This window comes from Loxodonta africana, chromosome 8 (assembly GCF_030014295.1).
Source record: "Loxodonta africana isolate mLoxAfr1 chromosome 8, mLoxAfr1.hap2, whole genome shotgun sequence".
NCBI classification, from domain to species: Eukaryota; Metazoa; Chordata; class Mammalia; order Proboscidea; family Elephantidae; genus Loxodonta; species Loxodonta africana.
The window spans coordinates 26430670-26456246 of record NC_087349.1 but is presented as its reverse complement, the minus strand read 5'-3'; the positions used below and the strand labels follow the sequence as shown (position 1 = coordinate 26456246).

Here is a 25577-nt window from a genome sequence, read left to right as displayed (position 1 = left end):
AGATGCCCTTTATTATGTTGAGGAATTTTCCTTCAATTCCTATTTTGGTAAGAGTTTTTATCATAAATGGGTGTTGGACTTTGTCAAATGCCTTTTCTGCATCAATTGATAAGATCATGTGGTTTTTATCTTTTGTTTTATTTATGTGATGGATTACATTAATGGTTTTTCTGATATTAAACCAGCCTTGCATACCTGGTATAAATCCCACTTGATCAGGGTGAATTATTTTTTTGATGTGTTGTTGGATTCTATCGGCTGGAATTTTGTTGAGGATTTTTGCAACTATGTTCATGAGGGATATAGGTCTATAATTTTCTTTTTTTGTAATGTCTTTACCTGGTTTTGGTATCAGGGAGATGGTGGCTTCATAGAATGAGTTGGGTAGTATTCTGTCATTTTCTATGCTTTGAAATACCTTCAGTAGTAGTGGTGTTAACTCTTCTCTGAAAGTTTGATAGAACTCTGCAGTGAAGCCGTCCGGGCCAGGGCTTTTTTTTGTTGGAAGTTTTTTGATTACCGTTTCAATCTCTTTTTTTTTTATGGGTCTATTTAGTTGTTCTACTTCTGAATGTTAGTTTATGTAGGTAGTGTTTTTCCAAGAATTCATCCATTTCTTCTAGGTTTTCAAATTTGTTAGAGTACAATTTTTCGTAGTAATCTGAAATGATTCTTTTAATTTCATTTGGTTCTGTTGTGATGTGGTCCTTCTCATTTCTTATTCGGGTTATTTGTTTCCTTTCCTGTATTTCTTTAGTCAGTCTAGCCAATGGTTTATCAATTTTGTTAATTTTTTCAAAGAACCAGCTTTTGGCTTTGTTAATTCTTTCAATTGTTTTTCTGTTCTCTAATTCATTTAGTTCAGCTCTAATTTTTATTATTTGTTTTCTTCTGGTGCCTGATGGATTCTTTTGTTGCTCACTTTCTATTTGTTCAAGTTGTAGGGACAGTTCTCTGATTTTGGCTCTTTCTTCTTTTTGTATGTGTGCATTTATCGATATAAATTGGCCTCTGAGCACTGCTTTTGCTGTGTCCCAGAGGTTTTGATAAGAAGTATTTTCATTCTCGTTGCATTCTATGAATTTCCTTATTCCCTCCTTGATGTCTTCTGTAACCCAGTCTTTTTTCAGGAGGGTATTGTTCATTTTACAAGTATTTGATTTCTTTTCCCTAGTTTTTCTGTTATTGATTTCTACTTTTATTGCCTTGTGGTCTGAGAAGATGCTTTGTAATATTTCGATGTTTTGGACTCTGCAAAGGTTTGTTTTATGACCTAATATGTGGTCTATTCTAGAGAATGTTCCATGTGCGCTAGAAAAAAAAGTATACTTTGCAGCAGTTGGGTGGAGAGTTCTGTATAAGTCAATGAGGTCAAGTTGGTTGATTGTTGTAAGTAGGTCTTCCGTGTCTCTGTTGAGCTTCTTACTGGATGTCCTGTCCTTCTCCGAAAGTGGTGTGTTGAAGTCTCCTACTATAATTGTGGAGGTGTCTATCTCACTTTTCAATTCTGTTAAAATTTGATTTATGTATCTTGCAGCCCTGTCATTGGGTGCATAAATATTTAATGTGGTTATGTCTTCCTGATCAATTGTCCCTTTTATCATTATATAGTGTCCTTCTCTATCCTTTGTGGTGGATTTAAGTCTAAAGTGTATTTTGTCAGAAATTAATATTGCTACTCCTCTTCTTTTTTGCTTATTGTTTGCTTGATATATTTTTTTCCATCCTTTGAGTTTTAGTTTGTTTTTGTCTCTAAGTCTAAGGTGTGTCTCTTGTAGGCAGCATATAGATGGATCGTGTTTCTTTATCCAGTCCGTGACTCTCTGTCTCTTTATTGGTGCATTTAGTCCATTCACATTCAGCGTAATTATAGATAAATAAGTTTTTAGTGTTGTCATTTTGATGCCTTTTCATGTGTGTTGTTGGCCATTTCATTTTTCCACATTCTTTTTTGTGCTGAGACGTTTTTCTTAGTAAATTGTGAGATCCTCATTTTCATAGTGTTTGACTTTATGTTAGTTGAGTCGTTACCTTTTTCTTGGCTTTTATCTTGAGTTATGGAGTTGTTATACCTTTTTGTGGTTACCTTATTATTTACCCCTATTTTTGTAAGTAAAAACCTAACTTGTATCATTCTATATCGCCTTGTATCACTCTCCATCTGGCAGTTCAATGCCTCCTGTATTTAGTCCCTCTTTTTGATTATTGTGATCTTTTACCTATTGACTTCCATGATTCCTTGTTATGTGTATTATTTTTATTTTTTAATTAATCTTAATTTGTTTTTGTGATTTTCCTATTTGAGTTGATATCAGGACATTCTGTTTTTGACCTTGTATTGTGCTGGTACTTGATATTATTGGTTTTCTGACCAAACAATCTCCTTTAGTATTTCTTGTAGCTTTGGTTTGGTTTTTGCAAATTCTCTAAACTTGTGTTTATCTGTAAATATCTTAATTTCGCCTTCATATTTCAGAGAGAGTTTTGCTGGATATATGATCCTTGGCTGGCAGTTTTTCTCCTTCAGTGTTTTGTATATGTCATCCCATTCCCTTCTTGCCTGTGTGGTTTCTGCTGAGTAGTCTGAACTTATTCTTATTGATTCTCCCTTGAAGGAAACCTTTCTTTTCTCCCTGGCTGCTTTTAAAATTTTCTGTTTATCTTTGGTTTTGGCGAGTTTGATGATAATATGTCTTGGTGTTTTTCTTTTTGGATCAATCTTAAATGGGGTTCGATGAGCATCTTGGATAGATATCCTTTCGTCTTTCATAATGTCAGGGAAGTTTTGTGTCAGGAGTTCTTCAACTATTTTCTCTGTGTTTTCTGTCCCCCCTCCCTGTTCTGGGACTCCAATCACCTGCAAGTTATCCTTCTTGTTAGAGTCCCACATGATTCTTAGGGTTTCTTCATTTTTTTAAATTCTTTTATCTGATTTTTTTCCAGCTATGTTGGTATTGATTCCCTGGTCCTCCAGATGTCCCAGTCTGCACTCTAATTGCTTGAGTCTGCTCCTCTGACTTCCTATTGTGTTGTCTAATTCTGTAATTTTATTGTTAATCTTTTGGATTTCTACACGCTGTCTCTCTATGGATTCTTGCAACTTATTAATCTTTCCACTATGTTCTTGAATAATCTTTTTGAGTTCTTCAACAGTTTTATCAGTGTGTTCCTTGGCTTTTTCTGCAGTTTGCCTTATTTCGTTTGTGATGTCTTGAAGCATTCTGTAAATCAGTTTTTTATATTCTGTACCTGATAATTCCAGGATTGTATCTTCATTTGGGAAAGATTTTGATTCTTTTGTTTGGGGGGTTGGAGAAGCTGTCATGGTCTGCTTCTTTATGTGGTTCGATATGGACTGCTGTCTCCGAGCCATCACTGGGAAACTAGTTTTTCCAGAAAATCCGCTAAAAAAAAAATGCAGTCAGATTCCTATCAGAGTTCTCCCTCTGGCTCAGGCTATTCGGATGTTAATGAAGCCGCCTGGGGAGGGTGGGGGAGGGATCAGAGAGATAGGAGAGTAGCACCACAGAATATAGCCAGAGTTGCTTGTCTTGCTTGGAATGACTATTATATCTGAGATTTCCGCGGGGCACGTCGCCTATGTGTGCTGGCTGTGTGGAGATTGCTCCCGGGGGGTCTGGCCTGCTGGAGTCATGGTCAGATCCTCCACTGCCAGCCCCACATCCAGCGTCAAGGTTCCCCTACTGGGACGGTGCACTCCCGACTCCAAAATCAGTCGCTGCCTCCGGGGGACTCCCTGTCCCGCCAGCCGCGTCGGCACACCGCCTCCACGAATCGGCTGGGCTCCCCCCGGGGTCAGCTCAGGTGAGCGGAGCAGCTCCCCGCGCCTGCGCTGACCGCACGTCCCGGCTGGGACGCTGCTCTCCCCGCTCCAAGACCAGTTGCTGCCCCCTGGGGACCTCCCCCACTGGCCGCGTCGCCACACCGCCCGCGCGACTGGTTGGGCCCCTCCCTGGGGCTAGTTCAGGGGGATGGAGCAGCTCTCCGCGCCTATGCCGTGCCTGCGCCCAGTCAAAATTCCGGCGGGACGGTTCCCCGGCTGGGACGCCGCACTCCCCGCTCCAAGACCCTTCACTGCCTCCTGGGGACTTCTCCCACCAGCTGCGTCGCCATGCTGCCCGAGCGAAAGGCTGGGCCCCCTCCCGGGGTTAGTTCAGGGTGGTGGAGCAGCTCTCCACGCTTATGTCGTGCCCGCGTCCCGCCCAAATCCCGGCGGGATGGTTCCCCGGCTGGGATGCTGCTCTCCCCACTCCAAGACCAGTCACTGCCTCCCGGGGACTTCTCCCACCGGCTGCGCAGCCACGCCACCTGCGCAAACCGGCTGGGCCCCCTCCCGGAATGAGTTCGGGGGCCAGGGCTGGGCCCCTTGTTTGTGCCGTCTGCCCCCCTGGGCTCTGCCCCAAATTGGGCGCCGAAGGTCACCTGACTGGTACGCTGGCTCCAGGCTCTGAAAACAATTGCTGCCTCCCCGTATTTGTTCGTTCTCAATCTCTAAATCTGTGTTTGTTGTTCAGGGTTCGTAGATTGTTATGTATGTGATCAATTCACTTGTTTTTCCGAGTCTTTGTTGTAAGAGGGATCCGTGGTAGCGTCTACCTAGTCCGCCATCTTGGCCCCGCCCCCCTTGAAATGTTCTTTTTGATGATGAATGCAATATCACTCCTCTTCTTCATTTCCATCATAGTAGGCCATATGACTGTCTGATTCAAAATGACCAATACCAGTCCAGTTCAGCTCAGTAAGGCCTAGGATGTTGATCTTTATGCATTCCATTTCATTTTTGATGATTTCTAAAATATTCATAAGTTGGACAATACAGGTGCATTGCCTCTAGGTGTCTTCATTTCATATGTAGCTAACTCAAGCTTTGCAACGAATGTCCTTATTCCTGTTCCAAATTTTCTTGTTCTAAGTCTTTCTACTATTCTTTTAAGAGTAGCTCCCTTTCAAATCCTAACCATTTTTCCAAAGTGAAGTTCTTTGCTCCTTTTATATGTACCCCTTCATATACTTCTTTTTTGCTTTCACTTAAGGTCTTCAATTAATCAGCAGTAAGAATTTATATAAATTGCTCAAGCCTCTTAGGCCTGTATTTTAACTGTATTGTGACCTATCCTTTCAGTTCAAACTTAGAAAATGTATGTAAAAGCTCTTTGTGAACTCTGAGGTGCAGCAAATGCAAGTGTAGTTATTATTTCTGTTTCTATTTTATTTCTATTTATTTTCAGTATCCCCCTCAATTGCCTCTAATGACCCCCCACCTCATGCATATTCAGGATAAGTTTTCCATTGCACATTACTCAAAAAGGAGGTAGTGACACTATTAAGGATATTTAACAACTTCTGAAATGTTGTCTGTGTGTATATGGCAATGGGTGCCCTTCCATATGGCCTATGACAGGAGCTCTGCTAGCACAATAGTTAAGCATTTGGCTAGTAACTAAGAAGCCAGCAGTTTGAATGCTCTAGCTGCTCTGCAGAAGACCTGGCAATCTGGTCCCATAAAGATTATAGCCTAAGAAATCCCATGGGGAAGGTCTATGCTGTCATATAGAGTTGCTATGAGTCAGAATCAAATCGACGGCTCACAACAAGAACGTGATCTATTAATATACATATGAGTATAACAGTTTTTATTTCTACCAGCCCTCTGAGATCTTAGAACATGCAAGATTTCATCAGGCTATGGGGACTACTGAAGTCACATCAAGAGCAAGAATCCACATTTCACTGACTCGTTCTATCTATTCAAGCATGATTCAAAACCATTGAAACCCACCTCTCCACCAGTCTCCCAGGAATTCCTGAGAGTTTCAGGGAGTGCCTGATCTCTGGTCAGCTACCACAATGCTGATATCTTTCTATATTTTTCCTTTTTTCTGCTTTGTCCTATTTTTTGCTGGTTATGACTCTGTTCCCCAGACATTACTGCATCTACCAGGTTCTATCCGGCCTTCGAATGCGGTTGAACCTGGAGCTTGGGAGATGCCAAGGCTGCATGGGTTTCTGTTGAGAAATGGGAAAGAATGCTTTGCTCCACTTTCTTTGCAGTAGTAGATAGATCCCAAAGCACGCTGCTGAGAGATACCAAATGGCCAAGGTCTTTGGTGAAAATGGTATTTCCATGTTTGCTTATACTCCACACCCTTGAGCCCCTTAATTTCAAATATGAATTCAAGGAATGACTGGACCGAAAGAGAAACAGACTGATAGAACAGATCAGAATTCCCGTTTCCCTCCAGGGACTAAACTTTTCTTTCTTAGTTGAGCTTGAGATGCATGCATCATTTTTTCCTTAGAATGTTTTTTTCTCAGGAAGCGTGTCAGTCTTCAAATGACAGACTTTCATTTATTAGACATTTCAAATATGTACAAAGTTGAAAAAAATGTATTGTTAACCCCTGGCACCAGAATTCCTTAAGAGATGAAATGGTCTTTAGGAAAAATAACTTGGTAAATCTTGTGGTAGATAGAAGCTGAGATCCTGATGGTCTGGAAGTTGGCTGGTACCAAGACATTGCTCTGCAAGAATCTATAGGAAGATTTTCTTTGTTGCTTTTGGGTAGGGGTGGAGAGGAGAGAAGTGAGGAGAGAGGTACCCTGCAAGAGAAAAAGGACACGAGAAATTTTTGGTGTTGGGGAGGCTGGAAAAGACTTCTAGAGAACAAGAGAGTCTTATCAGTGATTTTTAGTTGATTGCTGTGGTTTCTGTATTCTTATCCATTTGGGGAGAATTTTGGGTTGTCACGGAGCACAGTATGGAGAAACACAGAAGTTATAGCCAATGCCACTCAGATGTCATGAGATAAGAGGTGTTACCAGAAGACATCTAGGTTTCATATGGCAAAAAACCAGCTAAGACTCAAAATGAGAATCCTGCCAGAAAGCTCATTCCACCTTGTAGTAAAATAGAGAAACAAGAATCCAGCCAGTGGAAACCATACACAGTTGATAAAATTAAATTATCACTATTTGGAGAGGTAGTAAGGAAGATTGGGTAAGTAGCCTCCTCTTTTGGAGAGAGTGTACTTCTTGGCAAACAGAAATGTATTAAAGTTAAATTTTGATTTGAATTTAAATGAATGAAGGCACAGTACTTAGAAGAGAAGCAAATAAGGCCCTGTATATTATTGGATAAAGACCCAGGAACAGCCTAGAGAGAGATGGCAAGATCTTTTCCTGACTAAAGTTAATAAAGTGAATGGAAGGTTTAGTGTGGGGAGAATTCATGGCATGGGCAGTAAATTCTTCTGGGAAAGGGATTTATACAAATACGAGAAGTATTTGGCAGTTCTGAAAACTATAAAAATAAAAATTATGTGTGGACACCACAATTTTAGCTGTTTTCTATAGAATATATTAGGAGTGAGATTTCAGAGGTAGAGAGGACTAAGGAGAGTTGGACAGTCGTGAGAAAGTCTGGACCAACCTGGTGATGGTGGAAGGGAAAGGAAAGGAAAGGAATGGGGCAGAATAAAGATGGGACTGACTTTTCAGAGATAGTTTGCTGTGGGGGTGAAAGGGAATGAGGTTTGTATATATGATGTGTGCATCACTATCACATGGAGGACTCTTAAGAACAATGCGGGACGTCGGTAGTCATAACATCCATGCAAACTCGCTTTTGTTCAATGGTCTTGTGCTATGTGTCTTGGACAGCCTCTAGGCCTCAGTAACCTAACTTTAGAAACTTTCTCAAAGTGGGACTGCTCAGCATCAGTGAAGTGGAATGAATAGAGAATATAGTATAGATAAAAGCTTGTGTGGCCCAGAACCAGGACTTCCTCACCAATTGTGTGCTTGCAATGTAGATGAATATGGTCAGAAAGTAAGAGGTAAAGAAGATGAGGAAGACGACAAGAGACCTGAGGGCCATGGAGTGAGCTTTCATGCTGGAGTTGCAATGGCCAGTGTTGTGATGTTTCATCTGCTTCAAGTGTTGCAGCAATGAGGCCATGAGCAAGACGGTGGAGGCCAGGAACAGGAGAAATGGAATAGCCAAGATAACCATTTGTTGAGGCAAGGCAAAATACTGCTTGAGTGTCTTAATTCTATCAGTCACAGTGCTGTTTTCAGGGGAACTCCCCATGATGATCTGAAACTAGATGCTATTCCTAATAGTTCAAGGGATGATTTCCACACAAGAAAACAGCAGAGAACCCAGCAACAGCCAAGGAACCAATCTTGAAATTCTCCATTTCAGCCAGAGGAAGATGGGGTGGGTAAATGTAGATACTTTGACACAGTAGAATACACCAAGCAAGCCGTTGAGCCAAAATGTGGCAGTATTAGCAAAATCCCAGATGATTGATAAGTACCAAAATTCATAATTAGGATTAAAATAGGCACAAAAGCTTTAGAGCGTTGAAGTCCACTGTAGACAGAAGTGAGAGACGCCCAGGCTGGTGAGAACCATGTCCACGGGTGACAGTCTTTTGACCTGCACCCAGTCCCCGCCCAGCACTGCAAAAACTAAGCTGCTCTGCACAATGATTATCGAGGACAAGAGCACAGGGATGATCATAAAGAAGACAGTGAATTGGATGGACATCATTCTTCTACACCAAAGTACCTTCTTTAACAAAGACTTGGAGTCTCTGTAGCAATTGCTTGGTAAGACACAGGACCCTAGTCCCCGTATTGCCTCATGCAGGACTCCACTTCCCTCTGGATGCAAATTCTTGCCAGTTCGTTTTTGACTTTGCCATTTTCCTATCTACAGAATTTGCTTATGTTTTGCTTTCTGGTTTCTCAGCAGGCCTGGATGCAGGGCAATGTTTGTGGATTCTTGCTCCTAAGATGATTAGATTATTCCCATAAAAGGCATACTCATTTCATAACCATGTTTTTTCTTTCCTCTTTTTCTATCTGAGGTGCCTTTAGCTTCTTCCTCCACCTTCTTTAAGTGATGTCTTTACTCTTTTAACCTAAAATATGAGCCTCAGGAAAGATAAATCCTTCACTGTTGAGTCATGTCCTAGGTAATGTTTCTATTCTACTGACTATGTGCTGATCCAGTGTGAATCTCAGAAACCCTGTCTCACCATCTTCCACAGCAGCAGGGGTGGATGCTGCAACCAAATGGTGACCATCTATTGCGATCCCTGTCAAAGCAGTCAGTAGGGGTAGCCAGGCACCATCTAGTTGTGTTGGACTCAGTCTGGTGGAGGCTGTGGTAGTTGTGGTCCATTAGTCCTTTGGATGAATCTTTCCCTTGTGTCTTTGATTTCCTTCATTCTCTCTTGCTCCAGATGGGGTGGGACCAATAGATGTATCTTAGATGGCCACTCACAAGCTTTAAGGCTCCAGATGCTACTCATCAAAGCAGAATGTAGAACATTTTCCTCATAAACTATGTCATGCCAATTGAGCTAGATGTCCCTCAAGACCGTGGTCCCCAGTTTCAGCCCAGTAACTTGGTCCCTCAGGGTGTCTGAATGTATCTATGGGTCATCTATGACTTTGCTTTGGTCAAGTTGTGTTGACGTCCCCAATATTGTGTGCTGTCTTACCCTTCATCAAAGTTACCACTTATCTATAGTCTAATCCTTTTTCTACAGTCATTCTGCTTTTAGTTATATATTATGTATTATACAGAAATTCTTATGTATATTTACAGGTAGACATTTATAAGTCTATTTATTTCAGAATTGGTTGCTATCAAAGGACTGGCAACTGTCTAAGTGATCATCAGTTGACTAATAAGAGATAAAATATGTTGTAGTCCTATGACAGCATAAGACCATGCACGCATTTGTTTGCCTTCCCCAAATATAACTTTCTACATTTCTTTCTTCTTATCAGAACCAGCCTCTTACTGGAGAGACCACAAATGCTAGACTCTTAGTTTACTGTCTCTCTTGCAGGTTTGTTTTTGGCATGAGAATCAAATCTGGGCTCTTGGAACATAGAACAAGCCTGATGAGATCTTTTGTGAAAGACATTCCTCTCTGATATGAAAAGAGAGACTCATAAGGAGAAATTCTTTCCTTTTTTACTCCTGTGTTGAGTGCATAATGCTGGCAGCTGCTGCCGCCATTTTTTTCTCCTCAGAGGGAAAGCAGGAGAAATAACAGAGACATTAACACAAAGCCTGATATTGTTGAATGCTGATTAATACTTGAATGATTTAACTGAAATTTTATTTTATGAGCAGAATACATCACCATAGTTTTAAAATATTTAGAGATCCTGGGACTGAACATGTAGAATAACAAGAGAGAGAGAGAAAGAACTTTGACTTATAATATTTTTCCTCTCCGTAGAGTGGCATTGATGGAATAAACTTAATTCTGTGTACTTGAGTTGGACAAATAATAAAAGAATGATAATAATCATCAAGAAGAATTAATAAAATACTTATAATAGGTAGGAAAGATATATTTATATATAAGTTATGTGCTCAATCAAATAAAAATTATAATTTTGTAACACGATAGAGAAAAGAGGATTTAGGGAAATGCAGATCTTATGGTATAATTGCCTCAAGCAAGGAAGCCAGAAAAAAAAAAAAAACAGGACCACCCTTTTACAGAGCTGCATGTGGAGGGAGCATACTATAGAGGGAGTCCTGGCTTTTGGGAAGGGAGCGGAGAGTAAGGTTTGCCAGCAGGAGACTGGAATGTGATTTAGTAGATAATATTGGAGCCATTATTCCTTGTCCTAGAATGTGACCCAGGTGGAGCTAGGCTCGTAAGGACCCACAAGGACTCACAAAGACACATCAACTGGGCCCTGAGGTATAAAAACAATAGCTAGGACAATCCTGGAAAATATCTTTTAGGGAACCTTTCAAATAAACCATTCAAACAGAACACAAAAGACTTCCTATTCTTATCTTTTTTTATTAGCATTTAGTGAATAGAAAATTTGCTGGGCCAATGAAGACCCTCCTGACTGTTACTGAATCCTGTACCAATGATTTTTTAAGAAAGGCAATTCAAAATGTAGGATCACAGTTTCTACCCAATCTACGAAAAGGTGAAGCTTTCAGTGGTTTTGCCCATTTTGCAATGTTAATAAATACTGATGGCTTTGTAATGTTCCTTGGACTTGGGGAAACTTGGCTGTGGCAGCATGGTTGTCTGTTTCCCACCTTTGCCTTTTTGAATATATGCTGAATAAAACTTTCTTTTTGGTTTACTAAACTTGGTGATGTTTTTACCCTACAACAAATGTGCCTTACATCATGTGATTCTTTTGTTCAATTTAAGAAATTTTCAGGAAAGGTGCTGACTTATGCAAATATAGACAATGCATTTCTCACAGAGTTGCAAAGTGATAGGACTAAATCTGGCTCTGATGAGAAGAGCAATTGAAAAGTTCTTATAGACTCAGGAGAATAGACTTGAATAACTGAGAAAGTAAGGTGTGGGCCTTGTTGGGAAAGCTCAAACTCTCCAAGTCTACAATTGAGACTAGTACCAACCTTCTTGAATCTTTGACTCTCAAGTAATAATTGAGCTACATTTTCAGGTTACTTTCCTGGGGTAACCAACCATGTGTGAGATTAAATCATAATCCTAGAATGTCCAGGAATGCAACTTTAGTATTCTGACAAACATGGTACAGAGGAGTGGAAGACACAAGGCAAAGATAACAAAGATTAGCCTCCTTGCCTACTACAGCTAGGGTAAGGGCTCAACAGCTTAATCAAAATGGCTGACCAAGGTCCAGGGTCTTCCTGGTATGACCCCAGCCGGGAACCCTTGGCCATAATACATATGAATGAGCAGAATGATTAGGGAATGGAAAAGGGAAGTTTGGATGAAAACCAAAATGTTTAAAAAAGGTTTCTTAATGTATTTTGTGGGAAAAATTGTGTCTGAATGGGGAACCTTTTGTAAAAACAAGAAATGTAGGTCTGCCTGTACTGTAAGTCTCTATAAGGATCTCCGATTCCACAAAGTTTAAGTCACTATTATGCTTTCAAAATATATATGTATAAGCACTTATAATTTGATCTTAGAAATAGAAACGTGTCTACCTTTGTGGGTTTTGCTAACATTAACTATAAGTCATTAGAAACCTATAGGTCAGTCATGAGAAAGTTATTTAGAAAATTTCTGAACTTAGAGAAACATAGAAGTATGTGAAGCATGCGGTAAATGACCTTTAAATTAAGCTGACGTTGACCTGACATGCTGTTAAGACATAACATAGTTAATCTTTATAGACTAGCCTTAAGACATAAATCTTAATAACCTCACTAATCTCTTACCTTGGTAGAAAAGATGTGTCATTAGGCTAATCTCTAGTTCTGGAGAAAAGATATAGCATACTAGTCTTTGACATTGCACTGGCCCTTTTAGAGTGGAACCAAGATTACCGATTCACATACCAGTCCTTAATTTTTGCTCACTCATTGAGAGAGGTCAGAGGCAAACACCAAGAGTCTGCTAAGATCCTCACCTGCTGCCACCTTGGACCCCAACTAGGAACAACCTCCATCAAGTTCAAGTCCTTGTTAAGCCTTTCTCCCAAGGCCTCTTGCTAAGGGTAAAAGCCTGAAGTCTAAAGATTTGGACTCAAACTATTGAACTAACATTGTAATTGTAGTTGTTAATTCTGATTCTGTTTCTAAAAGAATATTGTTAGGTCTTAACTTGCATGCCTTGCTAAGACTACTTGAAATAAACTAAAGAGTTTATGCATGTCAAACTTGAGTATCTCTCTGTTAATTTGGTAAGATAATAAATCCTACACAATACTGCCCTTCATGCCAATATGCTAAAAAGAGATTTGCCCTGAACCCATAGATCAATACGATAGCCCTGTGTGAAGAGTAGATTGAGTGTTCAGGTTGAAAACTTGAGCTCTACCCCACTGAGGACTATTAAATTTGGAGAAGGTTTGCATTTGAAGGCAATTACCTGTAGACCCACCCAATCAGAATGGGAGAGCAAGGGATTTGCATTTGAAGGGCAGTTACCCGAAAAAAAGAGAGAGGGAGACTCTGCTTTTGCAAGAAGCTTTGCTGTTTTAAATTTCTGCTGTGAGCAGGGATGACCTTCTCACTGTGGAGTCAGGAAAAAAGGCGGTGAAGGTCTGGCCTGTTGGGAAGATGCCCATGTGCAGCTCTGTGAAAATCAGAAGGGTGCACTGAGGCAGGAATGTCAGTGCCCATGAGAAGAACCCACTTTCCAGGACTAAAATCTGGTGGCAGCTGGCAAGCAGATGGATACTTGCTGGGGTGATCAGGTGTGTCCATGAGATGAGCAGGAAGTGGGGGAGGAGCAACAATACCAAGCTGGGCTGAGCTTAGACATTGGTCCTCTTGAACTCTCTGAGGCAGGAAAGGCCGGTATAAACTGTGTTGTATGCCAGCATAAAAGAAAAACTGAGTGACTATGCAGGCAGATTCCCTTGGAGGAAGGCCATGTGCACAGCTGATGGGAAATGGGTTTTAATTCTCCTGGAATCCAGATTTCCAGGGTTCATGAGTTACCATGGCCACTGCCCTGAGATCTTTTGAACCTTGAACCTTGAAAAGACTGGTTTCATCAAAGTCACCTTTAAGTGTTTCTTTTATTTTTGTTGTTGAGAATATACACAGCAAAACATACACCAATTCAACAGTTTCCTACATGTACCATTTATTGTCATTGATTATGAAACACACACGCTCATACACCTCCCCTCTTCCTTGTTTCTTGCCATTACTATTCCTGCTAACCACACCTTGTTTTGAGCAATACTTTCCAGGAGGTCCTGGCAGTTTGTAGCTGTGCCCACCGAATCAGTTCAAGCCAGTTCCTGGCGATTGCGCAGACTGACCCCGGACACCGGACCCAATCATCACCCGAAGGGAAGATATTCTCCAGCCCACTGTTTCACCTAAGCCCCTTTAAGAAGTGAGGAGTACTATGGAGAATAAATCAGCATTTGGACCTCCAAACTTGGGCATGGAAGGGCTCAGGGTGGAGGATTCTGGGTGTCAATCCTGCCACCGAGAACTCACGGAAATAAAAGCTCCCCAACCCCCTCAGACTGGGAGCACACAGTCCTTTGGTCACTAGGCCCTACATTGCTCCTTGTCTGTGCAGACAATAAAATTGCCACTTTCTGTTCTTGTAACTGGTGACCATCTTATTTCAATCCACTAATAAGACGAGGCAAGAACCCAAGAGGCGTTCGGTGACAATTACATTCTGGGGGTTGTGTAACCATTCTCACCCTCCTTTTCTGAGTTGTTCACCTTTAAGTTCTTGCTGGTGCCCTGGTGGGGCAGTAGTTAAGAGCTTGGCTGCTAACCAAAAAAGTCTGCAGTTTGAATCCACCAGCCGCTCCTTGGAAACCCTATTGGGCAGTTCTACTATGAAGTTGGAGTTGACTCCATGGCAACGGGTTTTGTTTGTTTGTTTGTTTGTTTAAGTTCTGGCACAGTGGTTAAGTGCTCTACTGCCACCCAAAAGGTTATCAGTTAGCGCCTACCAGGCATTCCTCACGAAAAAGATTTGGTAGACTGCTTCCATAAAGAATACAGCCTTAGAAACCCTATGGGGCTGTTTTACTTTGTGCTATAGGGTGGCAGTGAGTCAGAATTGACTGAAAGGCAACGGTAAGTTCTTGCTAATTAGTAAAGGCCATTTTGCCTTGGTATTATGCTGTTTTGAAAAGTTATCTGCGTGCCCTCAGTTTGAAGAAACAAACTCAAGGGTCAGTCTGGGAGCTGTGTTTTAGGGCAAATTGTCATTATATAAACACTGCTCTGGCACCATTTCCAAGGCAATGTTGATAACATGGGGTATGAGACTCTTTGGAAGTTCTTTTCCCTTTGGAACAATACCACCTCTAGCCAGAAGTGTTGCTGGACTTGCAAATCGTACTTCTTAAAGCAACTTCAAATCAATTTATGTTATTGGCTTAATACAATTTTCATTTCAACACTGACAAGTCAAGCTGATGCAGATTGTTTATGCAGTCATGGATGCAGATACTCAGAGTTTTACCAGAGAGACTGAAAAGAAAATCCTGCATATTTCTTCAATAAGGAGCATGCTTTTATCCCCAGAGTAAGAAAAGACAATTGAAACATTGGCTGTTTAAAACAGAAGGAAATAAAGACATGGAGTGGCTAACTTACACATCTTCATGTGTGTACTCATGCTCAAAATGACAGGGGCCATGGGGGAGGATCCTCACTGGATAAAGTACTTTGCTTTTTGGTAGACTTGAGAAAAGGGGATGGGGAAAGATGTTGATACATTAATTCTGTTTTTTCTCACATCACCTCAACTAATTTTTTTTTTTAACTGTCTATGATGGCTGTGAATTAATAGATTGAGTAGGAAGCACATACTAGACTTGACATGGCACTGGCCAAACCTAATCTCCCGTATGGGTTATGTAACAGGGGAAAACCCACATTGTTAATACCCTAAGAGAGGATCAGAGTAAGGAAACGATATAATCTCTTAGCTCAATTTGGAGCCCTGGTGGCATAGTGGTTAAGAGCCTTGCTGCTAACCAAAAGGTCGGCATTTTGAATCCATCAGCTGCTCCTTCTCTACAGTATCAGAGGATGAAGATGGGAAGGTGTTAAAGGGGGACAGATGAGGTGGGACAGATATAGTCTCCCCACCCCATATTAGGAGTGGGGTACAATTCGGTCCAGTTCCCCTGGGAGAACTTTACCCACTCCAGGAGCTGCTGGTCCCTGCTTCAGAAGAGCTACATCAAATTTTGTGAGTCTATAATCCATTCCCAGCTTCCAATTTGTACAGTTGGGAGCAAAATCTTCCAGACTATTGGTCAGACCCACATGCCATGACTGAACATTTTTCCAACATTTTTGCTACCCACCATCCTACATGGGCTGATTGTCAGACTTTATTAAATGCACTCCTCCCAGCCAAAGAAAGATGGATGGTCTTAGCAAAAGCAGAAGAAAAAACACAATGAAGAAGGGGTTATAGATGGAGTACCAGCTGATGAAGCAGTCCCTGCTAAGGAACCAATGTGGGATTCAAATACAGCGGCAGGCAGATGGAGTCTCATAGCTTACTGAGGGTTCCTCCTGTATGGGCTAAAACATGGGCCACCTAGACAAATAAATTTTAGTAAGATCAAGGAGTTCATTCTGGGATCAGAAGAAAACACATCAACCTTCCTGGAGCCGCTCATGAATGGGGTTCTGTAAGTATACAAACATTGATCCCAAAATGCCCCAGGATGGTCCTCTGATCAATATGTCTTTTATTGGGCACAGTGCTCCTGATATTCAAAGAAAATTGCAGAAGGTAGAAGGAAGACTAGGGACCCTGTCTTTAACTCAATTAGTTGAAATTGCATTTAAGGTCTTTACCAACAGAGATCAGGTAAAGGAGGCTGAGAAAAAGAAAGAAAAAGACTAGGACATGAAAAAACAGGCCAATCTACTGGCTGCTGCTCTAGGATTCGTCTGGAAGAAGACGATGAGACCAAGGTACGAATGGGCCCAGACTAAAGAAAAACTAATATGCATTTTGTAAGGAGAGGGGACAATGGAACAATGAATGCCTCAAAAGAAAGAATGGAAAAGGGCCAGGCAAGATTGAAAGGAGGGAGAAGACTTTTCAAGGAGTTATGAAAGAGGAGGAGGAGGACTCTGAGTGATGGAGACTGGGGGAGACAACTTTTGATTTACCTCCTACTGATCCCCTGGTATCTTAGTCATCTAGTGCTGCCATAACAGAAATACCACAAGTGGATGGCTTTAACAAAGAGAAATTTATTTTCTCACAGTCTAGTAGGTTACAAGTCCAAATTCAGGTGGCTGTCTCCAGGAGAGAGTTTTCTTTCTCTGTTGGCTCTGGAGGAAGGTTCTTGTCCTCAATCCTTCCCCGGTTGAGGAGCTTCTCAGGTGCAGGGACCCCATGTCCAAAGGACGTGCTCTGCTCTTGGTGCTGCTTTCCTGGTGGTATGAGGTCCCCCAACTCTCTGCTTGCTTCCCTTTCCTTTTATCTTTTGAGAGATAAAAGGTGGTACAGGCCACATCCCAGGGAAACTCCCTTTACCTTGGATCAGGGAGGTGGCCTGAGTGAGGCTGGCATTATAATACCACCTTAATCCTCTCAACATAAAATTACAATCACGAAATGGAGGACAACCATACAATACTGGGAATCACGGCCTAACCAAGTGGATACACACATTTTTTGGGGGACATAATTCAATCCATGACACCTGGTAAAAGTTATGGTAGGAGGACAGCCAGTAGACTTTTCGATTGATACCAGGGTAGCCTCCTCAGTACTCACCCAGAAGCCTAAAGGGACTGCCTCAACCAGCAGTACTCAGGTTGTCAGGGTGATCGGAAAGAGGTGACTAGACCTTTTTTTACAGCCAATGGACTGTGAAATAGGGGAAACTAAGCTATCCCACTAGTTTCTATGTATGCCCAACTGCCCAGCCCCCCTTTTGGGATTGGATTTCCTAAGTAGAGTACATGCTGAAATCTCTTTTGATGAAAAAGGCTTGTCCCTGACAGTACCACCAGCAAACGCCTGGAAAGTGCAAGCAGCTCTCATAGCCCTCACCCAACCGGTTTCACCCCCAGCATCTCTCTTACTCACAGTTCGAAGAATGCTTGATGCCATAGCCCCATGGATTTGAGCCAGCGGTCGACCCGGATGAGCTCAGGCTGTCATCCCTGTGGTTGTGGAGCTGCTACCCAACATCATGCCTCAGATTAAACAGTATCCACTGAGAGTTGAGGCTTGTCTGGGACTGGAGGGACTAATCACTCAATACATGGAGTGCAGCCTGTTGTGAGAGTGCCAATCCCTATTTAACACTCCTGCTGATGAAGAAGGCATCAACCGGTGAGTACCATTTTGTTCAAGATTTGTGGGCTGTTAACAAGGTTGTGAAGACCCGACCCTGGTAGTCCTGAACCCAGATACCTTACTATCGGCCCTCCTACCTTCCTGTGCTCATTTAACTGTTCTGGATTTAGAAGATGCTTTTTTTTTCTTTTGTTTCCTGCTGGCCACTGAGAGCCAACTGATCTTTGCTTTCAAATGGGAAGGGGAAAAAGAGAAAAAACAGTTCCGTTGGACTGTCCTACCCCAAAGGTTTAAGAACTCTCCCACTATTTTTGGAACAGCACTAGCACAAGACCTAGAGCTGTTACCTCCCCTCAACCAAGGGATGGTCCTGCAATATGTGGACGACCTCCTAATAGGAGGAGAGCCTGAAGAGGACTCTGTTACAAGTAATGTGACTCTCTTAAATTTCTTAGCTGGAGCTGGATACCAGGTGTCCCTAGGAAGTTACAAGTTAACCCACAGAGGTAAAATACCTGGGTTTCTTCATCTCCCAAGGGCAAAGGTGCTTACTGCCTGACAGAATAGAAACCATCTGCCCCTAGCCCCTCCTAAGACACAAAAACAGCTCAGAGAAATTCCTAGGAATGGCAGGTTTCTGTCACATTTGGGTCCCTAACTTTGGGGTTTTGGTGCAACCTCTCTGTCAGGCCACCCAGGAGGTGGAGAGAGATCCTTTCGAATGGATGCGTGATTGTCAATGAGACTTTAGTGACTTAAAATCCTAGTCGATGAAGGCCCTGGCTTTAGGGCTACCAAATCATCAAAAACCCTTTGAATTATATATAGATGAGAGAAGAGTAGTAGCCATTGGTGTATTAACACAGTTGTTGGGACTCCATGAAGACTGCCAGTGTTGCTGTTCGGCTCTGCACTGCTGTCATCTCCTAATAAACTTTCTGTCTCTCTCTGACTTGGAGCACGTTTCATTGGCTCGACTGCTCCAGGGCAAGGACCTTAGTCAGGTAACAGTCTGTGATAGATCTTAGCCTCAGTTTGGTTTTTTTTCCCCATACGATGTAGTGATGGACTGATGTTGAAGACTAATGACTAATTGGGACTCTAGTAGTATGCTAACGTCTTTTCATTCTTATATTTTAGGTTATAATACTGCACTGTTAAATGCTGATTGATGATATTGTTAAAAATAATAAAAACTCACCAAAACCTGAACATAAAGGTTTATTCTGAGCAGTTATTCTAGAGGGCATTTTGATTCCAGAAAAAGCAAATGGCTGGAAAAAGATTAGGTACAATGAGGCTTATAAAGAGAAGAGGAGGGAGAAGTATTGAAGATCAACCACTAGCTAATTTTAATGTGATTGAACTCTTCTCACTCTTTTACTGAGGTCAAGGAATATCAGTTCAGGAGACAGTTTCTGCCCCTCCACTCAGCCATATCTTTTGAGATTCAAATTTAATAAGCCTGAATTTAAACAGCAAAAAAGGATTCGAAACTTGGAGTGAAAGAAAAGCAACTGGTGTAGTCACTCGAATATTAAGTGAATATTTGGTTTTGTGGGTAAGACAAGTACAAAACAAAAGCAAGATATCTGCTATCAATTTCTGTCTTTGACAGTATTAAGGGGAGGTAGGGAATAACTCTCCAAATGTGTTATATATATACAGGTATTCCCCAATTTCTGATGACTCTGACATAAGTCTGTTCTGATGGAAGTTGAATACCTCATTTTTTTGGTTAAATGTTCATTATTATTGACTTTTATTATCAGTATCTTTGTGAATGATCTTTGTCTTTGGGGGTTGGAAACATTATATACAAACTTACAGATGTATTTTAACATTGTATATAGTAAATATTACCAATGGTAAGCTGTACAAAAAAAAAAAAGATGGTCAAAAGTGTGGTTCATCATAACTTGGATATATATATATGCCATATCCAAAGGCCATGGAGGTTAACTTGGCCTTTTGTCACTGATTTCTGGAAATAACCCTAGCAATCAAGATGCCTTGTTTTCCAAAATAGCCAGGCAAGTATAGGCATGATGCAGTCATGCATATTCATTGACTGGATCTATTATAACCATGTAGTAAGGCCCCAGTCATGCATATTCACTGAGTTCTCAATGAATAAAGGACCCTGGACCAATGGAGCTTCTTTTTGGGGCACCTAGGGTAAAATCACTACCAAGTTACAGCAAAGCAAGAAGAAAGATTTTATTTGGCATATACTGTAAGATGGAAAAGTGGGAAATGGACAAGCATGCTGCCAGAGCCATGTCTGCCCGAGTCGGAGAACATTACAGAATCATCAATATATATTCACATTACAAATGCATAAAATCATTATTAAATCTTCACCTTTTCACAGATTGGATAAAAGCTGCTAAATCACTGTGATTCTACATTTTGAGTTGTCTTAATAATCACTGATACAAGCTTCAGTAATGACAGTCAGGAGGGTCTTCACTGGTTCGACAAATATTACTATTTACTAAATGCTAATAGAAAAATAGGGATCCCTGCAGGAGTCAACTTGACAGAAATAGATTTGGTTTTGGGTTTACCAGAAAATGATAAGAGTGGACAGTATGTGAGTCTTTTGTGCTCTAAGTATTTGTTTAAGTGAAAGTTTTACCAAAAGATATTTTCCAAAACTGTCCTCCCATTAACCAAAACCAAACCCATTGCTGGCGAGTCAATTCTGACTCATTGTGACCCAACAGGACAGAGTAGAACTGCCCCATAGGGCTTCCAAGGAGCAGCTGGTGAATTCAAACTGCCTACCGTATTGTTAGCACCCGAGCTCTTAACCAGTGCACCACCAGGGGTTCAAGATTGTCCTAGCTCTTGTTTTTATACCCCAGGACCCAGCTGATGTGTCCTTGTGAGTCCTTGTTGCTCCAGCTGGATCACATTCTTTATACTCAAGGATGGGGAATAATGGTTCCAATTTTAACTCCTAAGTCAGGCTTCCTGGATCAATGAGAACATCCATGCACAGGAGAGGTTGCTGCATTCCTCTGGGGACAAAAGAAGCCTTGTGCTGGCAGGACTTCTTCTAGACCTTCACTGATGCATTTCTTCACTTATATCCTTCTTGGTTATAATAAACGGGTTAGTGTAGGTCATCTCTGTGAATTTTGTGAGTGTTACAGGGAATTAATGAAACCACAAGGGGCAATGAGCTTTCAGGGGCTGCCAGGACAGAGTCAATTTGTGAAAACCCAGCTCTGGGTAACTGGGTGACGGAGAGAGGCTGTATGAGAAGTCGATGAATAAGGATGAAGTCCTTCTAGCTTGTACCAGCCCCAGGTGAGGTTAGCTGGTCAGAAGTGCAAGGAGTTGTGCAGACTCCTGTCCTACTGCTGGTCTACAGTGAACTGACCCCAGGTGCCCTGGGATGTTTGACCTGGCTCAGGTTGGCCGGGGATGAGGTCTGGCTTAACTCTGGGTAGTTAGGGTCAGAGAAAGGAAGTGTAACAGAAGTGGCTGGCAATGAGGAATAAAAATGTGGGAAGGTGAAGCCTGAATCCACTTCCAGATGGGAACTGGATCCCTGCTGATGCTTAGCACATTTAGTGATAAAATTGGGGTTTTCCCACTTTGCCCTTTATACAGCTGTCCCAGGCCATAAGAAGGGAATGCGGAAAAGGAAAATCAAATGTGAGGCTGCAGAGCTATGCCGGAATACTCATGAAACAACGAACACCTAAGTCTTTTACAAACACATGGGTTTATGTTGGAGATTATTGGGAGCTAAGGCTTGAAAAGTGTTCTGAGGCAGATATGGGCAAGTCTTGAATACCAGGCTCAGGAATAGGCAAAAAGGTACAATCGAAACATTTGGACCCATGTAATCTGCACAGAAGGAATGGGGGAGAGGAAAGAGAAAACATCAACTGATGAATAAATTCTGTGATGTGTCTCATTAGGAACACACTTCATGACAGGTAGTATCAGGTATTCTCCATGGTTGCTAGTCTCCTTTACATCAAAAAGCATTCATTAAGATCATGGGGACATCAGGCAAAGGATGGAGGGTCTACTTTTCAGTTGCTAATGGTTTGGTGCCATGGAAGTATGTGTATACAGGTACTGGACTGCAGCACTCACATGACTCCTCCTAAATTCACTGCTACCACTCATGGGCTTCTAAAAATTTGCTCCTAAAATCCAGAGACAGAGCCTTCTTTATATTTTAGCGAGTTATCAGGCAACACACTCTATGCTACGGATAATGAGCATTATATAGGGTAGACTGTAAGTTGAACAACACAGACGCATAGCCTCTTTAAAACAAAACAAAACAAAACAAAACAAAACCTATTGCTGTTGAGTTGATTCCAACTCATAGTGACCCTATAGGACAGAGTAGAACTGACCCCACAGGGCAGGGTTTCTAAGGAGAAGCTGGTGGATTTGAACTGCCAAACTTTTAGTTAGCAGCCATAGCTCTTAACCACTGTGCCACCAGGGCTCCATGAATAGCCTCTAGATGCCCTCATTTCAGATACAGCTAACTCAAGATTTCAGAATGATTTCCTTGTTCCAAGGCTTTCTGTTATTCTCTATTACACCTTTCAAATCCTAACCATCTTTTTCCAAAGTAAGACTCTTGGCTCCTTTTAAATTTATCCCTTGGTATCCTTCTCTTTTTTTTTTGACTTTAGATTTGTCATGAATCAGCAATGTGAACTTAAGTAAATCTCTTGAGCCTCTTAGGTCTGTATTTGAACTAGATTGGACTGGGTGATCTTGGCTTGTCTTTTCAGTTCAAAATGAGAAAACGTATATAAAAGCTCTGTGTGAACTGTAGGAATGCTACAAATCTAAGGGTAGTTGTTATTTCTGTTTCTATTTTACTTTTATTTCTACATCCCCCTCAACTGCCTGTAAAGCCTGCACCTCATGCATATCCTGGATAAATTTTTCATTGCACGTTATTCAAAAGGATGTGGTGACACAGTTAAGAATATTTAACAGCTTCTGGATTATTGTCTGTGTGTATATGAGGACGGTGTTTTTCTCCCCAACAGCACTGGGCTTGGCTTGGCTATGGTCTATTTAACACACATATGAGGATAACAGCTTTTATTTCTACCAGCTGTCTGAGATTTTAAACGTGCAAGATCTCATCTAGCTGTGGGGACTAATGAAGTCACATAGATAACAAGAATCCACATTTTACTGACTCTTGTCCTATCCATTTAAGCAGGATCCCAAGCCATTGCAACCCACCTCTCCACCAGTCATCCAGACATTCCTGAGAGACTCCAGTGGAGACCCTGGTCTCTGGTTAGCTGCCATGATGTTGATAGTTTTTTTTTTTCTTTTTTTCTGCTCAGTCCCTTCTTGGCTGGTTATGACTCTGCTCCCTAGACATTACTATGTCCACCAGATTCCATCCCACCTTCAATTGCAGTTGAATGTGGAGCTAGAGAGATGCCAAGGTGGCATGGAGTGTTGCATAGATGTGGGAAGGAATGCTTCGCTTCCATTTCTGTGCAATAGGTTCAAAGCATGCTGCTGAGAGACATCAAATGGCACAGAGTCTTCGGTGAAAATTGTCTTTGAGCTTTTACTTATATTCCAACCCTTGACCTTCTTAATTTCAAATATGAATTCAAGGGATGACCAGACTGGGAGAAAAATCAGATTGATAGACCCAGACAAGATCAGAATTTCCATTCCCCCCTGAAGAAGGACAGCATGCTTGGTAAGATAGAGGGTCAGTGAAAAAGAGGGAGACCCTTAATGAGATGGATTGACACAGTGGTTGCAACAGTGTGCTCAAACATAGCAATGATTGTGGGATGGCACAGGACTGGGCAGCATTTGGTTCTGTTGTACATGGTGTTGCTATCAGCCAGAACCAACTCAAAGGCACCCAAGGACAACACCACCACCAGGGACTAAGTCTTTCTTTCTCAGTGAAGCTTGAGATACCTACATCCTTTTTTCCTTAGGATGGGTTTTCCTCAGTAGGTGTTTCAGTCTTCTAATGGCAGAGACAGAATGTCAGTTTATCAGATGTGCCCAATATGTACAAAATGTGAAAAAAAAAAAGAAGAATTTGTAACCCCTGACACCAACATTCCTTAAGAGATGAAACTGTCTTTAGGAAAAATATCTTGCTAAGGCTTGTGGTAGTTGGAAGCTGAGATCCTGAAGGCCTGGCAGTCAGCCTCAGTGCCCTTTCTTTAGAAACTTTCTCAATGCAGGGCTGCTCAGCATCAGTGAAGTGAAATGAATACAGCTTACAGTGTAGATGACAGCTTCCCAGGCCCAGAACCAGGACCTCTTCTCAAACAGGACAGCTAAAAGGGAGACAAATAAGGTCAGAAAGTAAGAGGTAAAGAAGATAAGGAAGACGGCAAGAGACCTAAGGGCTGTGGAGTGAGTTTTCATGCTGGAGTTGCAGTGGCCAGTGTTGCGGTCTTGCATCTGCTCCAAGTGTTGCGAGAGTGAGGACATGAGCAAGGTGGTGGAGGCCAGGAACAGAAGGAAAGGAATAATCAACGTAACCATTTGCTGAGGCAGGCTAACATACAGATGGAATATCTTAAGTCTGTCAGTCACAGTGCTGTTGCTAGGGGAATTCTCCGTGGCGATCTGAAACTGGGTGTGACTCCTAGCTGTTGAAGGGATGATTGTCACACAAGAAACCAGCAGAGAACCCAGCAACAGCCGAGGAACCAATCTTGAAATTCTCCACTTCAGCCAAAGGAAGATGGGGTGGGTGAAGGAAGAGACCTTGACGCAGTAGAATACAGCAAGCAAGCTGGTGAACCAAAATGTAGCATTATTAGCAAAGTCCCAGATGACTGATGAGTACCAAAATACGAAATTAGGATCAAAGTAGGAACAAAAGTTGTACAGCATTGAGGCCCACTGCCGACAGAAGTGGGAAATGCCCAGGCTGGTGAGAATCATGTCCACGGGTGACAGTCTTTTGACCCGCACCCACTCCCTGCCTAGCAGTGCAACAACTAAGCTGCTCTGCACAATGATTGTCAAAGACAGGAGCACATAAATGATAATGAAGAAGACTGTGAGTTGGATGGGCATCACCTTCCACTCCAAAGTATCTTCCTGGACTCAGAATCTCTGCAGCAATTTCTAGATAGGGAAGAAGTGCTTGGTCCCAACACTGCTTCGTGCAGGACACCACCTCTCTCTGGATGCAAAGTTTTCGTAGCTCATTTCTGACTTTTCCATTTTCCCATTGCTGGATTTGCTTATGCTTTGCTTGCTGGTGTACTGTCAGGCCTGGATGCAGGGAAAATTTGTTTGGGTGTAGGTTCTTGCTCCTGAGATGATTTGGTTATTCCCATAAAAAAGCATACTTATTTTATAACCATGCTTTTTCTTTCCTCTTTATCTATCTGAGGTGTCCTTAGCTTCTTCCTCCATCTTCTTTAAATGATATCTTCACTCTTTTAGCATAAAATTTGAGCCCAGGAATGATAAATACTTCACTATTCAGTCATGTTCTGTACGATGTTTTTATTCTGCTTGATCAACACCAACCTGAGAAAACCTCTCTCCCCAGTTTCCATAGTAGCCGGGGTGGATGCTACAACTAAAGGGTGAGGGTAAACAAAAATAATAATGAAAAGATTTTGTAGGGAGACTCCACCTGGAAAACTGCTGAAACTCAAGACCCTCAACTACCACTACCCAATGTAGGCCACTCTCCTTAACTGGCCTTTGGATATTGAAACTCAGAGAAATCACTGCACACTCCTTTGTCCATTTCCTCCAATCCAGGCATCGAATCCT

The 25577-nt window shown here is 41.8% G+C and overlaps 1 protein-coding gene and 1 pseudogene across 1 annotated transcript; both read right to left on the bottom strand.

Moving 5' to 3' along the window:
- Positions 1–6906: 6906 nt before the first annotated feature.
- LOC100665778 (taste receptor type 2 member 16-like) lies at positions 6907–8575 on the bottom strand (annotated as a pseudogene).
- Positions 8576–23981: 15406 nt separating this feature from the next.
- LOC100666059 (taste receptor type 2 member 16-like) lies at positions 23982–24960 on the bottom strand. Its single transcript, XM_003407024.3, has one exon. The coding sequence runs from the start codon at positions 24861–24863 to the stop codon at positions 23982–23984; it is 882 nt and encodes a 293-aa protein (XP_003407072.1). The 5' UTR covers positions 24864–24960.
- Between the last annotated feature and the right edge of the window lie 617 nt (positions 24961–25577).